Source organism: Haliotis cracherodii, unplaced genomic scaffold, assembly GCF_022045235.1.
Source record: "Haliotis cracherodii isolate W230 unplaced genomic scaffold, xgHalCrac1.p SCAF_49, whole genome shotgun sequence".
Taxonomy (NCBI): domain Eukaryota; kingdom Metazoa; phylum Mollusca; class Gastropoda; order Lepetellida; family Haliotidae; genus Haliotis; species Haliotis cracherodii.
Window position 1 is genome coordinate 209,309 of NW_027266307.1, and position 13,876 is coordinate 223,184.

Below are 13,876 nucleotides of genomic sequence, written 5' to 3' on the forward strand. Positions count from 1 at the left end.
ATGCCACGCCTGTCCGAAAATGAGCGTCTGCTCGAAGCAGGATCGAGTCAACGTGATGTTGCAAGACAATTGAACGTCCACATAAACACCATTTGGTGTGTATGGCAACGTTAGCAACAGACGAATGCAGTCAGAGACCATCCTCGGAATGGCAGGCCACGCGTAACCAATAATCGACAAGACAACTGGATTCGAACAACACACCTACGAAATCGATTCCAGCCAGCAACAGTGACTGCAAGAAGCATCCCTGGCCTTCGACGAATATCTTCACAAACCGTACGTCGCCGCCTGAGATGTGCAGGGATTGTCGCCAGAAGACCCGCCAGACGTCTCATTTTGACAGGAAACCACCGTCACGCACGTCTACAGTGGTGCAGACAGCGTCTACGCTGGACGGCGATGCAGTGGGGACAAGTTCTATTCACTGACGAGTCGAGGTGAACGTTACGTCAATCATTGTGTCATGGAAGAAGATCGGTTCGGGGGCGGCAGCGTTATGGTATGGGGTGGGATTACAGCAAGACAGAGGACCCGTTTGATAGTGGTAGAGGGAAATCTCAATGGACAGCGCTACCGGCACGAGATCATCGGCTCCGTTGTTCTACCGTTTTTGCGTCGTCATGGCCCAGGCATTACCTTTCAATATGACAACGCCCGGCCTCATATTGCTCGACTTGTTCAGGATACTCTTCAACAAAACAACGTGAATGTCATCCCCTGGCCGGCTCGCTCCCCTGATCTCTCGCCAATCGAGTACATGTGGGATGAGATGGATCGGCGCCTTCGACGTCAACCACGTGTTCCACAGACACTCCAGGAACTTCGAAACATGCTCCAGCAGATATGGGAGGCAGTCGGGTAGCCTAGTGGTTAAAGCGTTCGCTCATCACGCCGAAGACCCGGGTTCGATTCCCGACATGGGTACAATGCGTGAAGCCAATTTCTGGAGTCCCCCGCCGCATTGCTGGAATATTGCTAAAAGGGCATAAAATCATACTCACTCACTCACTCCAGCAGATATGGACAGATATCCAACAGGACTTTGTGCGACGCCTGGTCTATTCCATGAGACGAAGATGTGTTGCTTGTATCGCAACTAGAGGTGGACACACACGCTATTGATTTGTAAATTGACATTTTGGCATGTTCAATTTTTTTATGAAATCACGCATTTTATGAAGTCAGTACGGCAAATTAAACCATTTGAACACTTACAGGAGTCTTTTATCTGTTGCAAACCGAAATTGTTTCAGATTTTGTAAAAAACATGACTTTGCATTAAATCTTATTCAATGTCACTGGAACTATTGTTGTTCAGTATATTTCTGCTCAAACATACCACGGAGCTTGGTGAAACAAGGGTGCAAGAGCCACTGCAAAAAAAATGGTTTAAAAAAGTTTCCCTTCGAGGGAAATTTGATATACTGTCTCTCTATTGGGTGCATTGTTACCGGGGAATAGTCATCTTCCGGGAGAGCGGTCAGGTAGCCTAGTGGTTAAAGCGTTCGCTCGTCACGCCGAAGACCCGGGTTCGATTCCCGACATGGGTACAATATTTGAAGCCAATTTCTGCTGTCCCCCGCCGTGATATTGCTGGAATATTGCTAAAAGCGGCGTAAAACCATACTCACTCACCCACTCATTTTCCGGGTCTAGTTTACACAAGGATATCCTCTCCATGTGATAGGTCCCTAATACTATACAGCTTTCATCTGGATAAAATATCTTTTCATTTTCTCAATATTTTCCACACCACAATTCTATCCAAATTGACATGTTTATTTCCTGAACCATTTGTTGTTGTTTTTGCAGAGGGCATTGTGATAAACGTCACCAGCGGTAAATCAATCGTCGTAGAAGAATGGGGGAATTTGACAATCACTGCACTCTGCGAATCTATTCCGAATGCATCTCACAAAACGTTGATCAGGAACGATGCTTTCGTGGTGCCATCTTTAGTAAACTGCACGTGTCACAGAACGCAGCCGAGCTGCACATTTACGATCATCAATGTGGATCGCAGCCACTCTGGCAATTATTCAATCTACGTCAACAATACGCAAGGAGAACACAAGAGTATCATTACCAGAGTTAATGTACAATGTAAGTACATGTGTGTCGTGTGTGGTAGAAATAATGTGTACTTTGTTACATATATAATTATTATAAGCAGCGCAACTATTGGGTCAACCCTATACATCCTGGACTGAAAAAAACAAATTCCAAATATAACAAAAGACATGTTGGCTGAAAGTTAATGTAATGTTTCAGTTCCAAATTCATAACAATGAAAGCAGATACAGACAAATGGAAGCCAATGAGTCGAACATTCAATGGGAACCCTGTGACATCATGTCCACCAAACTGCTGTCACACTAGACCCGTGAAGACCCGGGGTAGAAGAGGTCTTCAGCAACCCATACTTGCCGTAAAAGGCGACTATGCTTGTCGTAAAAGGCGACCAACAGGATCGGGTGGTCAGGCTCGCTGAATTGGTTGATGCATGTCATCGATCCCAATTGCGTGGATCGATGTTCATGATGTAAATCACTGGATTGTCTTGTCCAGACTCGATTATTTACAGACCGCCGTCATATAGCTGGAATATTGCTGAGTGCGGCGTTAAACAACAAACCAACAACAACCAACTGTATCTATTGACATCCATATGACGTGTAGCCGTGCATATAGTTGCTTTCGTGTTCACGAAACCATCATCTGCAAACAATTATAAAACGTTAACCCAAAACATGTTTGCTCTTTTTCAGACGCCCCGATCTGTATCTGGCTTCAACCCCAGCAGATGTCGGTCATAGAGAACGAGAGAGTGACCTTTGATGTATCCGTACCAGTGCCGAACCCCCCTGTCTCCTCCGTCCAGTGGCTGTATGAGGGCAGCCCCATCAACAGCAGCAACCCCAGATACAGTGGCGGCACAGTCGCCACACCACCTCTTACTATAGGCCCAGCAGTCAGGAGCGACGCCGGGGTGTACAACTTCACGGCTAGCAACATCATCGGGGGGCTCACACAATCAAACTGCACTACCAATCTCACTGTTTACTGTAAGTACCTTTCATACATTTAAAACGACGGGTGGCCCAGTCGTCTAAGGCGCCGCCATTTCGCTGTGCAGAGTTGCGTCCCTTGAGCGAACCAGAATCCTATGATCGTGGTTTCGAATCCCGGTTATTTTGCCTAGGTTTGTCAGCACCATACCCGAGCTTGTCGGTTTCAATTAAATGATAAACCACTGAGACCTGCATTACTTCGGGCTTTCCTTCAACATTAAGGTGACACGTCGTGATATAACTGGAGTACTGTTCAAAGTAACGTTAAACCTCACTCACCCACTCCTTGATCCATGGGGCATTTGTCACAAAACGTGATGTCAATAGATATCATTACATCTTCAAATCTTCGAGGCAGTTTATCAAAAATGAAAGCCAATATCATCTGAAAGAGTGAGTGAGTTGGGTTTAACGCCGCTTTTAACAGTATTCCAGTTATATCACGGCGTGTCAGCTTAATGTGGGAGGAAAGCCCGAAGTGATGCAGGTCTCAGACTTTTACCACTTCGGTGAAACCCTCGAGCACGAAAACCTAGAAATCATAGGTGTCTGGTGTGCCCAAGGGACGCAACTCTGCACAGCGAATTGGGGCGCCTTAGACGACTGGGCCACCCGTGTCTAAGAAGTCTAACTAAGTTATGGGGTATGTCAATGAAATAATGTTGGTCAATTAGCCAATTCCCCCAACAGATTTATCCACCTGAACTAGTAATGAAAGAGACCCATAAACCGCCTCATCTTTCATATTCAGATCTATACTTTAAGATTCTGAGTGACAAAATAGCTCAAAATAAGACTGTATGATAAGAGGGGTGACTTCATTGTTCCAGTTGTCAACCTTCCCCTTAAGTCAAGCAATATTCCTGCAGCTCAAGCCTTTCCAAATTTGACACATCAGTGACCAAAATGATGTCCAATGCAATACCCCTTTTTGACTTCCTATTCATGATTTTGTGTGACAGGTGTCGTCGGTTGGACAGGATAGTATTACGCTCACCTTTTCGCGGCAAATGGCATCTTTAATATTTTATACTGATTTAGAACCTCATACTTCTGAAGTAGCCAGACACACACAGTGAGGTCAAAGTTTAGCAGATTATTTATTATTATTATTATTATTATGGAAATACTTTTGTCGTTTATATTTGTGTCCAGAGTTGCCTAAGGTAAACTAAATGTATTCCAAAATATCCACATCAATGATTTTTACACTATAAGTGCTATTATTTGTGTCAGGCAGATCGTCACACCACTACAATCTAGAGTGAGTGAGTGAGTGAGTATGATTTTACGCCGCTTTTAGCAATATTCAAGCAATATCACGGCGGGGGACAACAGAAATTGGTTTCACACATTGTACCCATGTCGGGAATCGAATCCGGGTCTTCGGCATGACGAGCGAACCCTTAACCACTAGGCTACCGACCGCCCCCTACAATCTAGAAGCGTCATTACTTCATCACCATTGCATTATATATATAGTATTGTAAGTACTAGAACATGTTAATGATCCCAACAATTGTGTCGATACCATCGTCAACACTAAAAGTGTTGCTACCTCCAGCATGTGGCCATTCCTCTAAGACCACATCAATGTTATCAATATTGTTGTCGGTCCGTGAAGATCCGGGGTAGAACAGGTCTTCAGCATCCCATGCTTGCCGTAAAAGGTGACAATGCTTGTCGTAAGAGGCGACTGACGGGATCGGGTTGTCAGGCTCGCTGACTTGGTTGATGCATGTCATCGTATCCCAATTGCGTGGATCAATGCCCATGATGTCAATCACTGGATTGTCTTGTCCAGACTCGATTATTTACAGACCGCCGTCATATAGCTGGAATATTGCTGAGTGCGGCGTTAAACAACAAACAAACAACAACAATATTGTTGTCATAACAAAGCGACCTACCTCAAAAATGCAAATACTAGCTGGGTCAGTGGAGCAATGTTAGCACAAGAACTTCATCACACCCACTTGCGGCCAATATATGTTTATGATGTGTCCGTACACAACAAAACATTTTCAATTTGACAAAATCATCACAGAGAGGTTTCCGTCACATAACGCCATTATTGCTAGTGGGGATACAGAGGCAATTTTAGGTGAGGTGAGGTGAAATGGGGTTTAACGTCGCGTCCAAGATTATTGCACTTATATAGCGATGTGCATGCACGTGTGTGTGTTTGTGTGGCTGCTTGTACTAGTCCGGACTGATGCCGATTTATAGTGCTAGCACACTGAGATACCATGCCACAGTTTAACATGAATACCCCACTCAGACACAGTATACTGACTCCGAGAGGACCAGTACTTGTTTTAGCCGAGCGCCAGACAGGGTAACCACAAGTACCATGTTTTAACGTATTTTGGTATGACGCGGTCGGGGATCGAACCCCGGACCTTCCGCTCTCCGGGCGGACGCTCTACCATTAGACCACGCAGTGTTTGGTAGAGCCTCTGATTTTGTATGTCTTTGATGCTTAGCAAATGATTATGTTTTGAGCTATAACTGCAAATAACGTTTGTTTTACAGATGGCCCTGATCTAGACTGCGTGGGCCCACAAACTGTTACAATCAATGAGACGGACAGTTATACATTTGCAATTGATGTTACGTCTTATCCGATCTTATCACGTGTCGACTGGTTCAAGGGGGGAAACCTTGTAGACAGAAGTGACACACGTTTCGTCCATGGTAACGTCGCCAGTCCGTCCTTAACGCTGAACAACGCTAATCGTAACGACACCGGGAGCTACAGCGTCAACGTCACAAACGACGTCACTCGACGTTTTGTTTACGATTGTTATACCAACCTTACAGTTCAATGTAAGTTCCGAATTGTTTTCAAATGTTCAATGATTTGTTTGTTTGTTTGTTGTTTAACGCCGCACTCAGCAATATTGCAGCTATATGACGGCGGCCTGTAAATAATCGAATCTGTACCAGACAATCCAGTGATTGATATCATGAGCATCGATCCACGCAGTGTATATACTTCGATTACCACATGCAGAACATTAGTAAACCAACAGCTGTCTATTTTTGCAGGTATCTGATGCTGCACTTTGTGAACTTGCTATTTGCGATTTGTAGTACCTTCATTTCAATATTCGAAAGTCTTCAACTTTATATAAATTAATATCAAATTAGAAATGAAATACATCACATTTCAAGCAATTCAGTCAGGTTTCTCAGGGAAGGGCAGCTAGTCATAGAGTAAAGTCAATTCTAATTACTTTTCTCTCGTTGGGCTGACAATCTCCTTATGTCCTGAGATTGAATTATATATATCATGTTTATGACATGACATTACATTGATAGACCGACCAAGCTGTCAGCTCCTACTTCCACCTCAATATGACATCACTGAAGGTAGCAGGATTACAATCAACGTCACAGTGACGTCGTTACCTTCTCCAACGTTTGTGGGCTGGAACCTGAACGGCACCGCCATCGCCAGAAACAACTCTCACTACAGTGGCGGTAACGTCACGGTCCCATCCCTTACCATAAGCGACATACGGCGAAATGACACTGGGTTTTACTCCATACAAGTCAACAATGTCGTCGGCGGAGTTGTAGATAACTGCCGGGTCTTCGTCCGAGTCCTCTGTAAGTATTTCTGTCTTACCATTCTAGCCAGCTTGGTAATGTACACTATATATGTCATACGTTTATGCTCCTAAGCAATGAACTATGGTATAACGAAATATAGGCCAGCTGGAACGATCGCACGGATATATCCCTATGATCGTGTGTGTGTGTGTGTGTGTGTGTGTGTATGTGTGTGTGTGTGTGTGTGTGTGTGTGTGTGTGTGGTTCTCCATGGTTCTGAGGTACCACAACTCGCCCTCTAGAGTTTTATACCTTACTGTATGGCATCCACTTGTGATAGGTTCATATTTCTGGTCATGCAAATGAATTCTGTTAACGTTAACGTTAACTTCTTCCCTCTTGGCACTTCTATAACTCTTTGCCTGTTAAGAGGGCGACATGAGTCCAAATGGTGACAGGACGCTGTGCACAGTTGCGTCCCTTGGTTTCACCGAAGTGGGTTCCCATCACACTTACGTACTGAATATTGACTCTAGGTTTGTCAGTACAAAACCTGTTGACGTTGATTTCTTCAAATGTGTTGACGTCTTTGAACTAACTCACTTTTGGATTTTCCCCAAACACTAAGCTGTCATGCAGTGAGTGAGTGAATGTGGTTTTACGCCGCTTTTAGCAATATTCCAGCAATATCACGGCAGGAGACACCACAAATTGTCTTCGCACATTGTACCCATGTCGGGAATCGAACCCGGGTCTTCGGCGTGTCGAGCGAACGCGTTAACCACTAGGCTACCCGACCGCCCCTTGTCACGCAGTGACTGAACCTACTCATTCATTATAAAGGTGAAGGAATAATCACCATTCATACATATACTCACACGCAAAAGAAACGCGAGTCGAGTATGCAGTATACATTTTATTTATTTTCAACAGTAAAGACAAGAAATACTAATAGGGCAAGATTGATAAAAATTTGGCTGAAGACAGTTTAATGGATGAAAAGGCAGATGACATACAGTAAACTACGGTTATAAAGAACTCCACGGGACTACTAATTTAAGTTCGTTATAACCATAGTTCGTTATAAGTACATATACAGCATGACTACAGCAAGTAGTCGGGACCAAAAAGTAAGTTCGTTATATCCGTCAGTTCGTTATAAGCGTGTTCGTAATAACCGTAGTTTACTGTAATTGTTTTTTTCAAATGTTAAGGACTTGAGTATATAATAAAACAAATAATCTTATTTTGTCTTACAGATCGCCCTGAGTGCATTATCCTGTCAAACACCTCCTTATGGGTCAACGAACATTCTTCCATAACAATCCACGCCGCCATCGACGCCGTCACGCCACCGACCGTGGTCGACTGGAAACTCAACAACAACCCTGTCAGTAGGACTGGGGGTCGGTACACTGGAGGCAACACCTACCAGAACCCATCGTTGAACATTTCGGGGATCACACGTGGAGAAGCGGGTACATATACCCTGACTGCTTCGAACGCCGTCGGAAACGTTGTGAACGAGTCGAACTGCAACGTCAATGTTGTCGTACAATGTAAGTAGTTTGCCCGATTCCTTTTTTTGACTCAAAACCTATCTTTTCACCAAATCTTTCTTGGAGTATTGAGGTTTTGTGTTTTCTTAGCTGTGTAATGTCTCTTCTTTGTGTAGACTCAAATGAAGCGCTTTTGAGTTCTTCGAACTGGATACCAGCGCTATATAAATCTGTAGTTATTATTATTATTATTATTATTATTATTGTTGTTGTTGTTGTTGATGGTTTGTAAACGCAGGTTTATGAGGGCGCCACCGGTGGAGCAGGATACGCTCACCTTTTCGAGAACACCTCGTATCATCACCATTTGGTAGTTATTCATAATCACATGCTCAAGATATAGTCGGAATCGTACACTCGACTTTGCTTTTGGCAGAGTGAGTGAGTGAGTATGGTTTTACGCCGCTTTTAGCAATATTCCAGCAATATGACGCCGCGGACACCAGAAATGGGCTTCACACATTGTACCCATGTCGGGAATCGAACCCGGGTCTTCGGTGTGTCGAGCGAACGCTTTAACCACTAGGCTACCCGATCGCCCCCTTTTGCAGAGATTTCTTTTGAATATGGAAAGGGTTTTGTCGTTTTTATTGTACATGCGGGAAATACGTCATCAGGATCTTTTGACAAATTTCAGCCTGCGTATAGGCTATAGTCTTTCGGGTAAACCTACCACATACACTGAAGATATACACGTGTTCCATCTCTAGTGTATCACTGAAGATTGAAAAATCACTTCAATACCTGTAATTTTTTAATGTGACTTCTGGTTACAGTCACCTGTACTTCTATCATCTAAAACTGACTTCCACGGGAGATGTTAGTCAATTGGGTGACAGGCAATTGTGACGTCATCGTTACCATGACGTCACAATCAAATGACGTCACTAATCACTCTCCCCAGAGTTCCATGCGGCCAGCGTGGTACCTCTGCCATGAGCCAGCGCCAATATATTGCATATGTTTTTAACCTGCTGCATTTCTGACGACTCTACACGTTTATAAGAACATATGTCATAGAATGGTTAACTTTCATTGAGAAAATAATCTAAAACGTTTTAAGATATATTAGCTTGCACCGCACTGATGCAGTTCTAGTGGCATATCTATAAAATTATGCAAAATATTATGTAAAGCGCTCCGAAAAGCATGCATGAGGCCAGTCGGTTCTGAATTCAGAATAATCGCGTTTGTTTACAAAGAAGTCCGGTCACGTGATATATAAATTATCCTGCGCCAGAGTGTGTAATCGCTCTGCCACACAGAGTTAAGCTGGTTCCCGGCGCCCTGTGCGCGTCGTCAACTTGCGATGTGACAGACGGGGCCCAGCTTAACTAAGAGTAACCTTGTGTTTTATTGGAGATGGTATTAAAATCAAATCTATTATTAGCAGTGCCGTTAACTGATATCCTAGAACAAGACATATACGCTGAGATAAAGTACAGGTTTTAAATACACGTACCTAACCTACTCAGGTGAACTGTTAAAATGGCCCACAACCAAATGAGCGTTTGTAACGACATATAGTCCGTTGTTCTGTTAACGCTTCACAGTTGTTTAACATATCTACCGAAACCACTCTGTCTTGTGCTTAACGTCAAACTTTAAAACATCATCGAACTCATTACATTAAACGGTTTGTCATGTTTTCATGTATAACCAAATTTTACTGTGAACGTCATAGTATGTTACTCGGATACTTGTCAATAAAGCTGCGGCAACGATATCTGTGTATGGATCCCTATAATACGATCTTTATATTGATTTGTCGCCACGCAGATATCGCATGTCGAAATCAATATCAAAATCGATACTCAATGGGGAGCCATAGGGAGAGGTATGTCAAATATTTTTGTCCATATTTTGGATGCTGACCTTATTTTCACGCGTGGAATGACCCCCGATATATGTTTAGAATATTAACATGATCAAATGACTGAACTGACGAGTGAGTGAGTGAGTGAGTGAGTACGCTTTTATGCCGCTTTTAGGAATATTCCAGCAATATCACGGCGGGGGACACCAGAAATGGGCTTCACACATTGTACCCATGTCGGGAATCGAACCCGGGTCTTCGGCGTGTCGAGCGAAAGCTTTAACCACTAGGCTACCCGACCGCCCCTGAACTGACGTATCCATTGATGGTAGGACTATGACAATGACTATATATATGTTGTATGATACTCATTTAACATTGAATATGACACTTGTGCCAACATTTATTTTCTGCACAGATCTGGACAATTGCCCCAACCGCATCTATTCGGCGTGTGAAAATGGATCACAAATCCTTAATTGTTCGGTGAGATTTCTGCCATCTTTGAACAGTGTGACGTGGAGAAAGAACGGGGCTGTACTGGATGTGTCCAGTCCCCGCTACAGCGGTGGAACTGTATCTTCACCTGATCTCACAATTTCCTCTGTTCTGCCAAGTGATGATGATGTCTACAGCTGCGAAGTAGAGAACGTCGTTGGTGTGGCTGGATGCCAGATTACATTGAACGTCTTCAGTGAGTTTACTTTCATTGTGAAGTCCGTGATTAGTGATGAATCATAATGTGTAGATCTCCAGGAATTTACAGTGTAGGTGGTTATATACAATATAATTGTCTCAATTGTCTATAATTGTCTATAATATAATTGTCCGAAATGGGGATATATCATGACACGTGCCCAAGTAAATCTAATGCGCGCGACAATAAAGTATTACGATTTAGTTGTGTGGTTCCATGACATATTGACCAATAGATGAATGTATGTTTTAAGGGACCAGCCATTGGGGGAGGGGGGGGGGGGGGGGGGGGCGCATTTGATGTACAACATTTCTTACAGTCAAGAGAAATAAATTGTTTAATCTGCACAAGTGGATAATGAGCAGTGACCGAAAATATAAGTAACGGTGACCTGAAACATTTTTTCACTATTCATTACATTCCAAAATGGTGAACGCATGATTGAATTTCAGCTCGGCCCAATGTCAACGTGACACGCCGGAACATAATGTTGGTGGAGGGACAAACCTCTTCCATAGGCTGCTCCGTGGACATGCGCGTGAAACCAAGTCCCGCCGTCGTTCACTGGTTTAAAGATGGCGTCAATCTCAACTCTCCCTCTGGTCGGTATGGTGACGGGGATCTAAACAATCCCAGTTTAAGAATCACCGATATCAAGCGCCAGGATGCAGGGTCGTACACGTGTGGAGCAGTCAACGGTGTCGGCGACAGTCACTCTGACGTCATTACTGTCACGGTGGAATGTAAGTGTAGAGATAGATGAAAATGATACAACCTATATTTTTGTGCTGTGTAAGAGGGCCAGGCAGTGATATAGGGCGTCTAAACATATTTATTATTACACAAACTCTCGTGTGAATCTGTCTTTGTCCTTGATGTCATCAAAGTCGATCAAGAATAATCCAATTAACAGTGTAAGTCTGGTGTGGAACTTCAATGCATAAACTAGATTACATTTCAAACATTGACTCTGTGGGATCACGGGTGGCCCAGTCGCCTGGGGCGCCGTGATTCGTTGTGCAGAGTTGCGTCCCTTGGGCACGCCAGAAACCTATGCTTGTGGGTTCGAATCCCAGTTCGCCCCGATAATGTTCCTAGGTTTGTCAGCACCATACCCGTGCTCGTGGGTTTCACCGAAGTGGTGAATGTCTGAGATATGCATCACTTCGGGCTTTCCCCACACATTAAGCTGGAATACTTTTAAAAGCCAAATCACTCACTCAATCATGAATGAATGAATGATAAAATCAGAAATCAGACGCAGAAGGATAGTAACTCTATGTACAAGATATTTTACTTGAGATGTGGCGACAACACAGGGGTCACGACTCTGTTTGTTTGTTGTTTAACGCCATGATAAGCAATATTCCAACTATTTGATTGCGGTGAATAATCCAGACTTGACAAAACAAACTAATGATTGATATAATGTGCACCGTCGAGCCACTTTGACAAGCATTCAACCAAGTCACGACTTCTGACCGTCCTAACCACATGGACCTATTTTAACACGTAAGCAAAATGGAGGATAGCATTCATTAAGCGTATGTGTTTTTCGGGAGGCCAAATTGAGCTTTATCAGTGTTAAAGTGTCATTCAATGGAAAAACAGTAAAGACCAAATCCCACACCCACTTTGCGTCTTATCGATACACTGGAGGATCAATTCACTCACCCAGTGTCGGACCGACCCCGTGGTCTGGTGGTCTAGAAGGTCCAGGGTTCGATCCCCGGCCGCGTCGTACCAAAAGACGTTACAAAATGGTACTTGTTGTTACCCTGCCTGACGTTCGGCATTAAGGGGCTAAAACAAGGACTGGTCGGCTCGGGGTCAGTTTACTGTGTCTGAGTGGGTATTCATGTTAAACTGTGGCATGGTATCTCAGTGAGCTAGCACTATAAATCGGCATCAGTCCGGACTAGTACAAGCAGCCACACAAACACACACACGTACATGCACGTCGCTATATAAGTGCAATAATCTTGGACGCGACTTTAAACCCCATTTGACCTGACCGCACCTCACCAAGTGTCAACTGTTAACCTTTATGAACTGAAGCGTCTCACTGTGTTCATCGGTGTTGCTGTAAAAACCAGAAATTATAACCAATCATGTACACTGTGTGTAATGAAAGCATCTTCCCGAGGCAAGAGAGTTAACTGACTTTAAAAGTCCAGTTTCCACCCTTACCGAACTAGGCTGGAATTCCTGGGCTCGATCGTAGCGCCACCAGTGGTTATTACGAGTTATGTCCCTTCCAAACCTCTCCTATGGACCAATCAGATTCCACCTCTCGTATCACTTGCATTTGATCCAAACAACATGGCGGCGTCCATCAATAATCAAGATCTATATGGTGATAAAACTAGTCTTACATCACGAAGTGCATCAAATCACGTGAGCTCCATGATAAAAATCATGAAAAGATTTGGTAAATATCTGTTGACAACGAGTTAGCGGTGCACATGCTTTGCAAATCCTGCAATCGACCGAAATCAGCACGACAGTATACGAACCGGATTTCGATTTCGTTCACCGATTTTGATTGGACTATGCATAGACTCGTTAGCCTAGCCAAAATGTAACTCCATAATACCAGCCTAGTTCGGCAAGGGTGGAAACTAGACCTTTATAGCCAGTTAACTCTCTTGTCTCGGGAAGATGAATGAAAGATGCAACAGACACATCCCGTTGCTCAGTACATTTAAATGTTGATCAGCAATGTATAAACGTAGCTTCATTTTCAGATCCGCCAACGGTCGTGGTAAAATACAATAACTACGGTTTCCACGAGGGATCTGACACAACGTTGTGGTGCTATGTCAACTCATACCCTCCCGTGTCTCCATCAAACATCACGTGGGTTCGTGATGGGCAGTTTGTTATACCCAGCACGTCCTGTAGTGACGTCAGGCCCAACTTGCGGATGTGCAAAGTGGACACGAATACGGCTGGAAGATACATCTGTAGAGCCCGCCATCGATTGGCATCTGTTGGTAGCGATATCATTACTGTAAACGTAAGAGGTAAGAACCCGGCACAAATTTCACAATATAGTGTCAAATTGTAACGTCAGTGTTAACGTCTAATAAATTCTATACGTGGCACAGTTCCAGTGGAAATAAGGAAAATGGGCATGCGCTACAATTAGCTACATACTCAAATGCGCTAC

General features: G+C 43.8%; 1 protein-coding gene across 1 annotated transcript in view; it reads left to right on the top strand.

The window, feature by feature from the left end:
• LOC139441917 (hemicentin-1-like) overlaps positions 1 to 13,876 on the top strand; it is a 45,389-nt gene that overhangs the window by 11,653 nt on the left and 19,860 nt on the right. The window contains exons 4-11 of the mRNA XM_071222664.1: positions 1,816 to 2,106; positions 2,772 to 3,068; positions 5,610 to 5,903; positions 6,399 to 6,689; positions 7,892 to 8,191; positions 10,426 to 10,701; positions 11,157 to 11,447; positions 13,452 to 13,730. Of these exons, the coding sequence (XP_071078765.1) occupies positions 1,816 to 2,106; positions 2,772 to 3,068; positions 5,610 to 5,903; positions 6,399 to 6,689; positions 7,892 to 8,191; positions 10,426 to 10,701; positions 11,157 to 11,447; positions 13,452 to 13,730 (2,319 nt within the window). The remainder of the gene's footprint in view (positions 1 to 1,815; positions 2,107 to 2,771; positions 3,069 to 5,609; positions 5,904 to 6,398; positions 6,690 to 7,891; positions 8,192 to 10,425; positions 10,702 to 11,156; positions 11,448 to 13,451; positions 13,731 to 13,876) is intronic.